General features: G+C 46.7%; 2 protein-coding genes across 2 annotated transcripts; one reads left to right on the forward strand and one right to left on the reverse strand.

The window, feature by feature from the left end:
* Positions 1–1,761: 1,761 nt before the first annotated feature.
* Positions 1,762–4,829, forward strand: QPRT (quinolinate phosphoribosyltransferase). Its single transcript, XM_056863834.1, has 3 exons — positions 1,762–2,313; positions 3,769–3,900; positions 4,608–4,829. Exons 1-3 carry the CDS (start codon positions 1,762–1,764, stop codon positions 4,827–4,829), a joined length of 906 nt encoding a protein of 301 aa, XP_056719812.1.
* A 282-nt stretch (positions 4,830–5,111) lies between these two features.
* MYL11 (myosin light chain 11) lies at positions 5,112–13,748 on the reverse strand. The gene is made up of 6 exons (XM_056863074.1): positions 13,627–13,748; positions 8,937–9,012; positions 8,726–8,830; positions 8,543–8,621; positions 7,112–7,160; positions 5,112–5,481 (listed from the first exon to the last, which is right to left on the reverse strand). The coding sequence occupies exons 1-6, from the start codon at positions 13,660–13,662 to the stop codon at positions 5,377–5,379; spliced, it is 450 nt and encodes a 149-aa protein (XP_056719052.1). The 5' UTR covers positions 13,663–13,748; the 3' UTR covers positions 5,112–5,376.
* Positions 13,749–14,142: the final 394 nt, after the last annotated feature.

Below are 14,142 nucleotides of genomic sequence, written 5' to 3' on the forward strand. Positions count from 1 at the left end.
CCCTCAGGAATTCAAGCAAATCTTTTCTGTGCAGCCAGTGGAACTGGAGAAAAAATTGCAAAGGAGTGTTCAGGAAAGCTGGATCTTCAGGTAAGCGGCCGGCGCCACCTTTTTCACTCCTAAACCTCTCGCAGAATGGGGCTTCAGGTGGGCAGCTGTGTTAGTCTGCAATGGAAGAGCAAGATTCCAGTCTAGCAACTTACAGTGCATTCCTAAAGAGAGTTACTCCAGTCTAAGCCCATTGAAATTGATGAGCTTAGACTAAGTAACTCTTCTTAGGAATGCACTGTTAGAGACCAACAAGATTTTGAGGATAAAAGCTTTTGAGAGTCAAACTCCCTTCATCACAGAATGGGGAGTGCATGTGCCATAAAATAAAAACCCAGGCAGACTTTTCTTGCCTTTCATTTTCAGCTGCTCTGGGTTAACTGGAATTGCAACTAGTTTTTCTTTGGGGTTTTGTTAGGTTTGGGGCGGTTACCTTGTTTAATAAGCTGCATTTTAGAGTTGCTTTTATGCTTTGCCTTTAAAGCCTTGGAGACGAGGACACCCATCCACCCCTGATCTCTCATTAGTGGGTGCTGCAAGTGTGAATAAATTAAAAATAAACAAAATAGTAGGCTTTTCTTTCTGTGGCGCTTACTTAACAAAGTCAGCCTGTGCAGAGAAAAGGGAATTTTGACCTTTATCCTGCAGACCAGCGCTACAAAGGTGATTCACTTTGGCTGTCCCTAGTTTGCTCATTCATCAGGAGCAGCTGACTAAGGACAGGAGATTGGAGGTGCCCTTGGGAAGGCACCCCCTCCTAGGACTTTGTGTGAAATCACTTGTCCACTTATGAATTAAGAACTGAAGGCAGCTGTCGCCCTGATCACATGTTAAATTGAGCACACATGCATCTTTTATGTGCATACATACCTCTGCTTATAAGAGTGCCAATGTGTGTTCACTCTGCAAATGAAACCAGGGACCAGGTCCCTCTTCACCACCAAAGGAGGTTTTTGGGGCAGAGCCTGAGGAGGGCGGGGTTTGGGGAGGGGAGGGACTTCAGTGCCATAGAGTCCAATTGCCAAAGGCCATTTTCTCCAGGTGAGCTGATCTCTATCGGCTGGAGTTCAGTTGTATCAATCATCATCCCTTTATTGGCATACAAACACAATTCAAAAGGTTACAAAAGGAATGGATATGTTAAAAGGTGCCCTTTATAATATGGTTAAAAGGATGTTTCACTGAGAAATACAGTTTGTTGATACTGCAGTCTAATTAGCTGTTTGGCAGGCTTTTAAAACAACCTTTAAAAACTGTAATTGCAGATCTCCAGCTACTACCTGGAGGTTAGCACTGGAGCGACACAACAATGTAGTTACAAAGTGCAAAAAAATCTATTTGGAAAAGCTACAAGTAGTGAGCAACGTCATTACAAAAACAAATATATACAATGTGAACCAATGTCATTGTCTCCAGGGGAACTGATCCCTATCGGCTGGAGATACCGTAAGTTGTAATAGCAGGAGATCTCCAGCTAGTAGTTGGAGGTTGGCAACCCTATGGCTTTGTCAACGGTAGGGTCAAAATTCTGGGTTCCTGTCACAGGACTTCCTGAATCATGCTTTCAGTGAGCCCCAGGACTGGAAATACTGAGGACCTCTGCTGTTGAGCATAAGACAGGCATCTTCATCACTTACTCCTGCCACGTGGTTGACCACCAGCTTCTTAGAATGTGGCCTGGTACCTTTTTGCCATTTCTCCTCCCCAGCTTCCATGGCCTCGCATTCAGACCTCTCTCACCTTCTCCCTGCCGCGCGATTGCGCCAACTGGCCCGCGACTGGCTGCAAGAAGACGCTCCCGGCTTTGACTATGGAGGCTACGCTGTGGGTGACCGACAGGAACGGGCCGTGCTCCTCTGCAAGTCCCCCGGGATCTTGGCTGGCTTTCCTTTCTTCGAGGCCACCTTTGCTGAGGTGGGCTGCTCCGTGGAGTGGTTCCAACCAGAGGGAGCGTGGGTAGAACCAATTACTCGGGTGGCCGAAGTTCGTGGGCCAGTGAAAGATCTCTTGCTGGGCGAGCGGGTGGCTCTGAACTGTGTGGGACGGTGCAGCGGCATTGCCACGTTGGCGGCAAAGGCGTGCCGGGCAGCACAAGCAGCTGGCTGGCATGGAGAGGTGGCTGGAACCAGAAAGACCACGCCTGGGTTCCGTCTCCCTGAAAAATACGCCCTCCTAGTGGGCGGAGCTTCCTGCCACCGTTATGATCTGGGGAGCCTCATCATGTTGAAGGATAACCACGTGTGGGCATCGGGCAGCATCACACAAGTGGGTGTTTCCTTCTTCTCTTGCTCTTTCTCTATAATTCTACATTGCATGTTACAGTAGAAAGGTTATTCCTTCACTATGGTTGCTTCCAGTAGCGATTCAGTAATTCAGTTAAGAATGAGTGGCCCACGTACACAAAGTGAATTTGTTTTTTGAGGGGACGTTAAGTACTGCTTTTTCTTCGCAGCCAACCAAAGCCACTGCACGTTAAAAATGTTAGTTTGTAATGCTAGTGCAGTAATAAACAATAACATTTGAAAAAAGAGCAGTACTTTTGACTGGCTAAAAAGGGAGAAGCAGTAATTGAGCTCCCCACCCACAAGAACAGATCATTTAGAATTCTGGATAATTCACAATTTACATTAATTTATGGGCTAGGTGAACAGAAAGTAATTAATTAGGTTGAAATCAATAATGCAAAAGGAAAATTTTAGGGAGAAGCGGAAATTTGTACTGAATGGCTTTTACTCCTGAAATATATACCAGGATCTTTTTCACAGGGAAGGATTTTTATGGGGAATATGGCACGACACTGGAAGGGAAATCTACATATGTCCTTGCTAGGGTCTGCAAAATCTCCAGGTGAGGCCTGGAGTTTTCCAGGAATTTCAACTGATCTCCAGAATGCAGAGATCAGTACCCCTGGAGGAAATGTTAGCTTTGGAGGGTATACCATACCTTTGGTATACCACAGAGTCTAGAACAGGCCCCTTGAGAGCTCTTATCCAGCCCGTAAGCCAGTCAAGGAAGCCATCCCCCCCCCACACACACACACACTCTCAAACTGGGCTGGCGAGGCATGGCCCCGGCCGACCAAGTGACATTTATGTCACATCCAGCCCTCGTAACAATTGAGTTCGACACTCCTGGTCTAGAAGAAACAGAAGTCCTACAGCAACATCACATCCCCACTAAGCTCCTCCCCTCCCTAAACTCCACCCTCCCTAGTCCCTGTCCTCAAACATCAGGAATTTCCCAAGCCAGATCTGGAAACCCTCATCCTTTCTACATAAGAACATAAGGAAATCCCTGCTGGATCAGACCAAGGTCCATCAAGTCCAGCAGTCGGTTCACACACTGGCCAACCAGGTGCCTCCAGGAAGCTCACAAGCAAGACAACTGCCTGTGTTCCACAGCACCTCATATAATAGGCATGCTCTTCTGATCCTGGAGAGAATAGGAATGCATCATGACTAGTATTCATTGTGACTAGTAGCCCCATCCTCCCTAAGATCATAAGGAAAGCCATGCTAGATCAGACCAAGTCCAGCAGTCTGTTCACACAGTGGCCAACCAGGCGCCTCTAAGAAGCTCACAAGCAAGCGGACTGCAGCAGCATTATCCTGCCTGCTGTGTTCCAAAGCACCCAATATAATAGGTATGCTCCTCTGATCCTGGAGAGAATCAGAGAATTTCTAACCATATTTCTGCCTTTTAATGTGTGCAACCTCACAGGCTGTCCAGAAGGCCCGGCGTGTTGGAGGCTTTGCCCTGAAGATAGAAGTTGAGTGTCGCTCACTGGAAGAGGCGGTTGAAGCAGGAGAATGTGGGGCCGATATTGTCATGTTGGACAATTTTACTCCTGAGGTACTGGGTCAGAGCAAGATAGGGATAGCTTTTGAAACTAAAATTATTACCCTTTTAAAAGAAATAAATAAAACCCAAAAGCTCTTTATTGGGAAAGATAGTGGGAAATTATTACAGTTGTAGCATTGCTGTGGAGTACTTTAATGGCATCAGTACTACAACTTTGTAAAAAAAACGAACAAACCTGAGTTAAAAACTACCTGGCCCCACATGGGAGTCACTTATATTGGACACCACACTATTCAACATCTCAACAGCAAATGTGCCCCAATGTTAGCAAAACAATTTGCCCTACATAAGAAAGGCCATGCTGGATCAGACCAAGGCCCATCAAGTCAGCAGACTGTTCACACAATGGCTCACCAGGTGCCTCCGGGAAACCCCCAAACAAGACGGCTGCAGCAGCACCATCCTGCCTGTGTTCCACAGCCCCTAAGATAATAGGAATGCTCCTCTGATCCTGGAGAGAATAGGTCTGCATCATGACTATTATTGATTTTGACTAGTAGCCATGAATACTCCTCTCCTCCATGAACATGTCCACTCCCCTCTTATAGCCTTCCAAGTTGGTAGCCATCACCACATCCTGGGGCAGGGAGTTCCACAATTTAACTATGCATTGTGTTGCCCTGATTTGTGAAAGAGCAAGTGTCTGGTTACTCCCTGCCTGTCTTCCTGTTCAATCTCCCCCATTTCTCCTCTTGTAGGAGCTGCACCCCACAGCCAGCACCTTAAAGGCCTCCTTTCCTCACGTGACCTTAGAAGCCAGTGGAGGAATCACTGAGGATAACCTGGCCAAGTTTGTGGGACCCAATATTGACGTGGTCTCACTCGGTTGCCTCACCCAGTCAGCCACGGCGGTAGATTTCTCCCTCAAGGTCTGCCGAGACCCGGCTTCCAAGCCGCCTGTGCGGAATTTCGTCTTCTGAAAGGGGAAACTGGACTATGAGTTCATCTGTGACATGAAAATTGGTAGGAGGTTTGTCGAACCGGAGAAGGGTGGCAGTCATTCCGTACAGCGTTGTTTAGGGAGATTCCAGAATATGCAGAAATCCTTACCATATCCATGGGTGGGCCAGTTTTGCTGTTTTTGTGACTGTCATGAATCGGTCATTTTATTGTTAGATATATGTTTTACTGTTAGATGTATGTTTATTCCAGGGTGGTTGCATTTCAAGGTGAGAGAAGACAGACTGTTAACAACAGGAGCATTAGAAACAGAGATGTCCTCATCTTTATTAAGACATTTCATAGAGAAAGGTCCCGGTCAAGTTAAGACTGGTAGAGGTGCACAGGGTTTGGTGTTGGAGGGGGTGTAATTTTCCTCCCCCCAATAATAATAAATAACAGATTGACATTTATATTGCCGGTTTACAAAAATGTGTGGATCACCTGGGACCAGCGTTAAAGGAAACTCCCCGGCCTGGGGGTGTCTAGGTGGATTCCCCCACAAAGCAAGGGTGGGAAATTCAGGGCTTATTCCCCTTCCTTGTCCTCTCCGTGTGTGATGACGTAGCAAATGTTCTTGTAGTCCACGTTGCCGGCTACATCTGGAGGGAAAGCGTGCCACATGTTCTTGACCTGCAGGGGGAACAAGAGCATTAACACGTTTCTCCTTCATTTATTGGTATTTTTAAATATAGATGGGTCAGTATGGGTAGGGTGGAGTATTTGATGAAGAGAGCTTTGACTCTCAAAAGCTTAAAGGTAAAGGCCCCTGTGCAAGCATCAGGTCATTCCTGACCTATGGGGTGACATCACATCCCAACGTTTACTAGGCAGACTTTGTTTACGGGGTGGTTTGCCAGTGCCTTCCTCAGTCATCTTCCCTTTACCCCCAGCAAGCTGGGTGCTCATTTTACCGACCTTGGAAGGATGGAAGGCTGAGCCAACCTTGAGCCGGCTACCTGAAACCAACTTCCTTTGGGATCGAACTCAGGTCATGAGCAGAGCTTGGACCTGCAGTACTGCAGCACTCTGCGCCATGGGGCTCCTCTCAAGCTTACACCCTGGAAATCTTGTTGGTCTTTAAGGCACTACTGGACTCGTACCTTGCTCTTCTACTACAGACCATCACAGCTACCCATCTGAAACTACCTTATGGGTAGCGTGGTAAATTCAGGTGCAAAGAGGATGCTTTACAATTTCAAAATGGTGTTTATTTGACAATTTTTACATGGCTTTCCACAAAAATGCCATTGCTTCACTAACTGCCTCTTGGTGAAGCGTACCACCTGCGATGGAACTTTGCCATTTAAACTGGCCAGTCAGGGCAGAGCTGGTATGCTGTACGCCACAGGAAATAAGTTCATAACAGCAATGTCTAATATCCTATTGATCAAATTTTCCCCTCTTCTCTGGATTAAAACTGGAACTACAATCCTACACTCAACAAAAAGCAGACAAACGGCAGGGATCATGCCTGCTCAGAAGTTAGATCCTCTGGGCTGCAATCCATAGCGGACATGAGCTGTGATTAGTCAGCAGTGGCAGAGAGGCGCTCTGCGCATGCTCAGAAGCCCTTAGTTATTCCTTGATTAAGGCACTGCCCTGGCTTGAAGTGAAACTCTCCGTGTATTGTAAATCAGTATGGTGAATCAATAAAATGTAGGGAAGTGACTTTGCAGAAATACAGCAAACGCTGTATTCAGATATCACGACACATCTCTGTGTGAGACGGGCCCAAACCTTGTTTTGCTTCTGTTCTCCTCTCCCTCTTCCCCTTGAGTGCAGAGTGCAACCAAAGGCTTCCTGGTTTTGGAAACCTCCAGTCAAACTCCAGTTTGCCATGATGTCTAAAGGTAGGCACCTGGGCAAACTACAGAGAGGATAAGAAACAAAGTGCAAACTCCATGGTTTTCTGTTGATTTCAAATCCAGGTTATGGGGAAGAAACCAACGCCAATTAGCTCTGGTATCCGGATTTGGACTTCATGGATAACGAACCTTTATTGAAAGCAGAAGACCACACAAGGAAGGGGAGGAAAGGAAAAGACTGTGGGAACCCTGGCGACAAGCCAGGTTTGCGCCCATCACAAAAAAGCCTCTGTTTGTTCGTCATGTTGAATAAGGCTGATATTGTATTCTAAGACCTTGTAAAATTTGGATTTGGCAGGGGAAAACATTGACAAGGAATATCTGTGGCAGAAGAAATATCAATAGGAGGGACAGAAGGAGGAAGATGTGGATGAGAGAAGAAATGTCGGCCTTACCTCTTCTGGGGTGAACCGGTCACATTGGGTGCTCAGGAGTTCTTCCAAGCTGTGTGAAGCCAAAGAAAACAGGGCATGTCAGAGGGATCCCCCAATATTGGGAATCTGCTTTCAAATTGACCCCCAAACCCTCCACCTTGAATCAGAACCTTGGTCCATCAAAGTCAGTATTGTCTACTCAGACCGGCAGCGGCTTTCCAGGGTCTCAGGCTCAGGTCTTTCACATCACCTACTTGCCTGGTCCTTGTAACTAGAGATGCCAGGGATTGAACCTGGGACCTTCCGCATGCCAAGCAGATGCTCTACCACTGAGCCACAGCCCCTCCCCAAAGTCAAGTCACAGCTGATTTACGGTGACCCTGCAAGGGGCTTTCAAGGCATATGATTGCCTTCCTCTGCAGAGTCTTCCTTGGAGATCTCCCTTCCAACCGCTGACCCTGCTTAGCTTCTGAGATCTGACGAGATCGGGCTATACCATGCTACCTTCCCTCCCTCCCGCAATCATACATAAACTCAAAACATCCTATTGTTCCAGCTTGGCTTTTTCTTCAGCTCCCTAATGGGGCCATTTCTCAGTAGGCAACCAATCTCACCCTTTTGGAATCCAGGATTATCAAAATGTCCTAATCCTCACAACACCGTGCATATCTACACCAGAGATTCAAGGAGATGGTGTTATCAGTTCACCTCCCTAGGGAATCCTGGGAACTTTCATTCTGCGAGGAGGGTAGGGTTCTCTATCAGAATTCTCCAAACTATCACCCTAAGGGAGATCGACACAACGGAGCATATCCTACTGCGCTGTCCATTATACCAAGAGGTTCGTTTTAAGTTTATTTCCCCCTGGCTTGGCAGGCATTCCCAGCCATTCAGGTCCGGGGTGTACTAAAATGTTGCTCATAGACTAAAACCTACAGGTTACAGCAGGAACGGCAAAGTTTTGTCTGGCAGCCTGTAGAACTCGTCAGACGCTGTTGAGAAAACTGGTATGCCACCAAATTTAAAGTGTGGTATAACTAGCTTACAATAACTGCGTAAATAACGAATTTAGAATTTGTGTAAACCTGTGGTCAGAGTCTAATATTAAGGGTTTCTGGTGGAAAATTGTGAAGAGCTGTGCTGGTCTATGACTGTTTTTAATAAAGATTTACTGCTTGAAACTATCACCTACTGGAATTTGGTCAGAAATCTCTGTTGTCTCATAACCTTTACAAAATCACAGATCCCAGGGCTGAGTGAAACCAACCAATGAATGAGCCTTAAATGGATGTAGACTTGTAATGTGGAAGACAGGGCCTCTGGGCATGGAGGAGGGGAGTGTGTGTGTGTGTGTGTGTTATAAGTGCCATCAAGTTGCTCCCAACTTATGGTGACCCTATGAATTAATGACCTCCAAAACATCCTACCCTTAACAGGGAAGCAGGTACTCACAATTGTTTCTTGATGGTGCCTTTGCCATCAGGGTCCAGGACTTTGAAAGCGGCCATGATTACGTCCTCAGGATCAGCACCTGGTGGAGACAAAGAGAGCAAATGAGAGGAGTTAATTGCCCAAAGGGTGAAGATGCCATCAACTAGGGAGAGGAGAAAGGGCAGAACTGAGGGAATCACTCACCCTTCAGCTTCTCCCCAAACATGGTGAGGAAGACGGTGAAGTTGATTGGGCCACTGGCCTCTTTGATCATGGCATCTAGCTCCTCATTCTTCACGTTGAGGCGCCCTGTGGAGACAAGGAAGAGCAACTGAGAATTGGATTGGTAGGGTCCGTGGGCTAACCACCCCCTCTTCGCATGGCCCTGCTGCTCCAGAACTCCCTCTTGTCTTACCCATGGCACCGAATGTGTCTCTCAGGTCATCCTTGTCAATGATGCCATCTCTGTTCTGGTCAATGACAGTGAAGGCCTAGGGAAAGAGAGAGAAGAAATCATGGCAGGATTGTAGAAAGCTCATCTCCATGTCCAACCTCAACTACGCTGGACCTGGGCTGACATCTGTGTTGTATACAGTGGCTCTTCTCTCCAACTGCCTTTGGTTCTTGCATCTGATTCCAACTGTCCTCGACTCTGCATGGAATTTGCATAAGAATTCAGCCACCCACTATTTGCATATAGGATCTGCATAACACATTTGCATTTTGGTGGATTTATGGCAACACATTTCTTTCAGCATGTGAACAACCCATTTCGTACAAATTTTCTTTTAATGTCAATTTTGACCTTGAGGAGGGTATCAAACAAACTATTCCGACTTCAAGGTCAATTGGCTAGTGGACTAAGAAGACACTTTGGGGTTCTGATAGGTGGCCTCTGGATCACTCCCTACTTTCAGCCCTGGGATTTGACAATACAGAAGATATTCCAACATGGGCAATGGCCAATAACAAAGTTGGATGTGATCTCCAGCCTAGATCACCACATTTTATGAAGGACAACCCTAAATCAATTGAGTTAACACAGGCTCCGCAGCTTAGTATTGAGGAGAAGAGAAAGAATGGGGAACGTTGAACTAAAGCGGTCAGAAAACGAAGGGAGCAGATTATATTAGCGGCTTGTAGCTGTCTGAAAGGCCCGGATACCAAGAGACAAAACAAACTAACTTGGGCAAATGAAGAATGGTCAAAATACAGCAGCGACGGATTGTAATTAGGCAGCTTATCTGTTTATTTTTCATTTTTATATCCCACCCTCCCCGGCAAAACCAGGCTCATCTCTTACATATGGAGGTGCAGGAGGAGAGAATATAAAAACTGTATGATTTTTTTCAGGAAAGTTGCCAAATCTTTCTGTAGGATTTTAGCAAGTTGGCTGGAGGGTTTAGGTCAAACTCTTGCACTGATGCCCAGGGCTGGAACAAACATCGCTTGATGTCTCCCAGTTTTCTGCTGTTCATCTAACAGTGCATCACGAGACGGGAGAGGGGGTTACCCCAGCCAACATGAGTCTCTTTTGGCCTCTCTTTCCCCTCCCGGCCTCTCTGCAGCTGTGCCCTAGAGGCACCTGTCACCCGATATCCCTCTTTGCTTCTAGCAGGAATGGAAACAATTTTCTTCCGTCTCATATTAAACCCTGGGCCCCTCCCTTGGGGGACAGGTGGTGCATTCCAAAGGAGCTGTCGATGAGATCTCCAGAGGCTGCTGGTGTGGGGAGGGGGAAGGAGGGAGGATCTGATGCCACCATGCCTCACTCGGTCTTCTCCGTCTCTGCATCGAGATGCATGTGTCTCCTTCCTGCTACAAATTAACTGCCAGATACCACAATGTGCGTTGAGCCATTGCTGTCTTTCAGGCAACATAGAAGTGAGGGATTTGCCAGTTCTCTCTTTTCACTGGAAAAAAGGTAAATTGCAAATTTGAAAAAATGGTAAATTGTAAAATCGCTGGGAATGGAGGAGGGCAGAAATTGCATCTTCTCACCAACTTGACATTGGGGTTGGAGCGCGGTAATAGAGGTGCCAACTTGAGAAGCACCATCTGAATCCTTTCCAATCCACGGGGTAAAAGTCCAGTGCACAAAAACAGCACTAGCTGGGAAAAATCCCTTCGTTGCTGATAGGCAGATGGAGAGAGGACAGATATTTTAAGTTGTTGTAATATTGTCTAGATTGTAAAAGCCTATGGCCATGCACAATAAACACATGACTGACTGACTACTAGTAGCAGTAATTATTATTAATTATGTAGCACCATTCATGTCCATGTGCAAATGATGGATCTGTGCCCTGAGCATCTTACAATTTACATATAGCAAACGTTTAAATAAAGAGAGTATTCACTTCTGGGATTTATATCTCAGCAAACCCAAAGCTGTGCAATTGTGGAACCTTGTCCCAAAAGATCCCTTCCAGGAGACACTAATCTCCACAGAGTAAGAAGCAACACTGAACGTATGAAGCTACCATATACTGAGTCAAGACTGCTGGTCCACCGAGCACAATATTATCCAGTGTGACTGGCAACGGCTTTCCAGACAGACACTCTGCAAATATCGATGCCAGCAAATCAAAAAGCAGAAACTAAGAGAATGCCCAAAGAGCGGTGAATGTGATGCTGGAAGAAAAACCGAAGCTCTTCTTCCGACATCCCACTGGTGAAATTTGCCCTCTGCACCAAAGGTTTTAAAACAGGTTGTCATCAGAAAGAAACCGAGCTGGAATGAATGATGATTAAAAAGGAGACTCTCTTCACCCCCGCCCCACTATTTAAACGTCGACTTTTCCCCTTTTCCTCCAGAATGAGATTTAAAGATGAAGGTTTTTTTTTAACGCCTTTTCAAAGCTGGGCCCTGTCTCTACTTTCAATGGCTTGAAGCCTGTAGGCTCTGGTGACCCATCTTTCTCCAGGCCCATCGTCTACAATATGTCTCCAAAGATCTCCTTGTAAGGAGCTGGTGCTTGTTCTGTCCGAGCACAGATGCCACCTACTCTCTCGGTCGTCTCTCGCCCAAAATAGATACTGCTGCGTCTCAAGGGTCCCGGAAAGGAACCTCCATCATTCTTGGGGTGGGGTGTTGAGGGGCGGCAGCAATACCCACATAAGGTCAAGGAAACAGAGACCCAGAAGCGCAGATGTCTCTCTTGCTGGCTTTCTCGATGAAGGCATTTTGCTACGAATTGGGATCATTGCTAAAGGAGGGCGGGTTCTGAAATGGGGCGTTATGTGTGCGGTGGAAAGGATGGAGGGATCCGTCAAATAAACTGGGGGTGCTGAAGGAGACAGAAACACGCAAGGATAGGTGGCATCAACAATATTAGTTCTTCTAAGCCCCGTTAAGTCCTACAAACTTAGAGAGCCAGCACGGTATAGTTGTTAAGAGCAGTGGTTTGGAGTGGTAGACTCTAATCTGGAGAACCGGGTTTGATTCCCCACTCCTCCACATGAGCGGCGGACGCTAATCTGGTGAACTGGGTTGGTTTCCCCACTCCTCCACATGAAGGCAGCTGGGTGACCGTGGGCAAGTGACAGCTCCCTTAGAGCTCTCTCAGCCTCACCTACCTCACAGGGTGTCTGCTGTGGGGAGGGGAAAGGAAGAAGATTGTAAGCCAATTTGAGTCTCCCTTAAGTGGTGGAGAAAGTCAGCATATAAAAACCAACTCTGGTTCTTCTTCAACAAACACAACAACCTTAATTTTTTTGTCAAATTACAGTTGCCATAGATCCTTGTCCTTTTTAGGACTTGGGAACGTTCTTTGTTTGTTTTTTTAATCCTGCCTTTGTCCTAAGGAGCTCAGTTAGGGTTGCCAGGTGCCCGCTGGTGGCGGGCAAACCCTCGGTAATGTGCCCCTCTGCCCGCCGACCAGCTGAGGGCCGGCGGGCAATCGTGCACACACTCGCACGCAAACACAAGCTCTCCCGCTGGAGGTGAGTAGGGACCTGGCAACCCTAAGCTCAGTGCAGCATACAGCCCTCTGAAGTTGGTTAAGCTGAGAAACAGGGGCAGGCCCAAGGTGACTTTCATGGTTGAGCAGGGGAGTCCTCAAACTTACTCCGACACTCTGGTCTACTCACAAACACTACATCTGACAGGATCCCACCTATTAAGTGTTAAAGCAAAGCATAAGACAGGAAGTTGACCGTCTACCTACATGTTAACGTTCTTTTCCCTGAGCCGTACCTAGGGCTGCACGATCAGATGTGTGCTGCAGGATCGTGCTGGGAACTCAATACCGATGTTCGTGGGCCCAACTAGGATCATGGTGCAGGAGCAGGGGTCCAGCCTCCCACCCCCACACTTTTCCCTACCTGAAACATCCCTAGGGGGCTGCTATTTGCCATGTTTGGGGTTCCCATGTTTACTGATGGGGTATACCTAGATTTTCCCGGGGGGGGGGATGTTGTCTTTCTATTTCAAGGTATTCTTCTCATATATCTTCTTAGGCCTCTTAGCTTAACGTCCGTGCCCATGTAATTCAGTCTTTCCCCCCCAAACACTTAAATCTTTGCTTCTTGACCTTAAATACACCAAATGTTTGTCATCATCTTTCTCAGACAGCAGAGCCAAAATCTGTATTGAACAGACTAAAACAGGGGTGTCGAACGCAATTGTTACGAGGGCCGGATATGACATATATGTCACTTGGTCGGGCTGGGCCATGCCTCACCAGCCCAGCCCAGAGCGAGAGTGAGGAGGGTAGATGCCTCGAGGGCCAGGTAAGAGCTCTCAAAGGGCCGGATCTGGCCCCCCGGCCTTATGTTTGACACCCCTGGACTAGAGCAACATTAACAGTACCATCCTACACAGAGTTACTTCGCTCTAAGCCCCTTGAAATCAATAGACTTAGACTGGATAAATTCTGCAGAGGATTATGTGGTAAGTCCACTACATTATACTTCTGCTGTTGCATACCTGAAGGGGTCCTACGTGATGGCACATTAGAAGGCAGACCACCTTTGGATCTTCTTTGAGAATGTGAACTTTTTATAATGAGCCGGTAGTTCTGAGCATCCCCTCCTAGCCCTGAGTCTAGCCCTCCTTCCAGCAAACAGAATCTATTCCCTCCGCTTCTGCCCTTGTTTATTACCTCTTTGAACTCCTGGATCTGCGTTTGGTCAAACATGGAGAAAACATTGGAGCTTCCTCCTTCGGTTGCTGCCCTTCTCTTTGCCTTCTTGGGTGCCTGAAACAGGTCAAGGTGGGAATGAATAATCAGGCCCATTCACAGCATAAACACACGTGAACAAAAGTCGAGAACGGGGGTGCTCCTTCCACGTTTCCAGAGAAGGAAATATTGAGAGGCTTGCTGAACATTCAAAAACATTTCTGATACTTCCATGCCTCTCAGTCTATGAAAAAAGAAGCCTGGAAACATCTTTTCCCCATTTAAAGGAATGTTTCTTCTCATTTTTGGGGGGAAGTTAATCTTTCTCCAGAATAGATTGTTGGTACCAGGTTTTCGATATTCCCCCGAGTGGGAGGAAATTTTAGAAGATTCCAGAGTGTTTTATTGTAATGAAAATGGCTTTAAAACTGGGAGAAAATGATGCTTTAAGGAACTATGTTGTCTGGAAGCTGGAAAAAAAAATATTGTCCAAAAATG

Source organism: Euleptes europaea, chromosome 18 (assembly GCF_029931775.1).
Source record: "Euleptes europaea isolate rEulEur1 chromosome 18, rEulEur1.hap1, whole genome shotgun sequence".
NCBI lineage: Eukaryota > Metazoa > Chordata > Lepidosauria > Squamata > Sphaerodactylidae > Euleptes > Euleptes europaea.

What these genes read in the sequence shown, in the direction of transcription:
- QPRT (XM_056863834.1), top strand. Translation starts at nt 1,762, where the DNA reads ATGGCCTCGCATTCAGACCTCTCTCACCTTCTCCCTGCCGCGCGATTG. An exon ending in CATCGGGCAGCATCACACAA is followed by an intron (nt 2,314 to 3,768) that starts GTGGGTGTTTCC and finishes GCAACCTCACAG; the next exon opens with GCTGTCCAGAAGGCCCGGCG. An exon ending in TGGACAATTTTACTCCTGAG is followed by an intron (nt 3,901 to 4,607) that starts GTACTGGGTCAG and finishes CTCCTCTTGTAG; the next exon opens with GAGCTGCACCCCACAGCCAG.
- MYL11 (XM_056863074.1), bottom strand. Translation starts at nt 13,662, where the DNA reads ATGTTTGACCAAACGCAGATCCAGGAGTTCAAAGAG. An exon ending in AGATCCAGGAGTTCAAAGAG is followed by an intron (nt 9,013 to 13,626) that starts GTAATAAACAAG and finishes CTCTTTCCCTAG; the next exon opens with GCCTTCACTGTCATTGACCA. An exon ending in GGCACCATCAAGAAACAATT is followed by an intron (nt 7,161 to 8,542) that starts GTGAGTACCTGC and finishes GGCTTCACACAG; the next exon opens with CTTGGAAGAACTCCTGAGCA.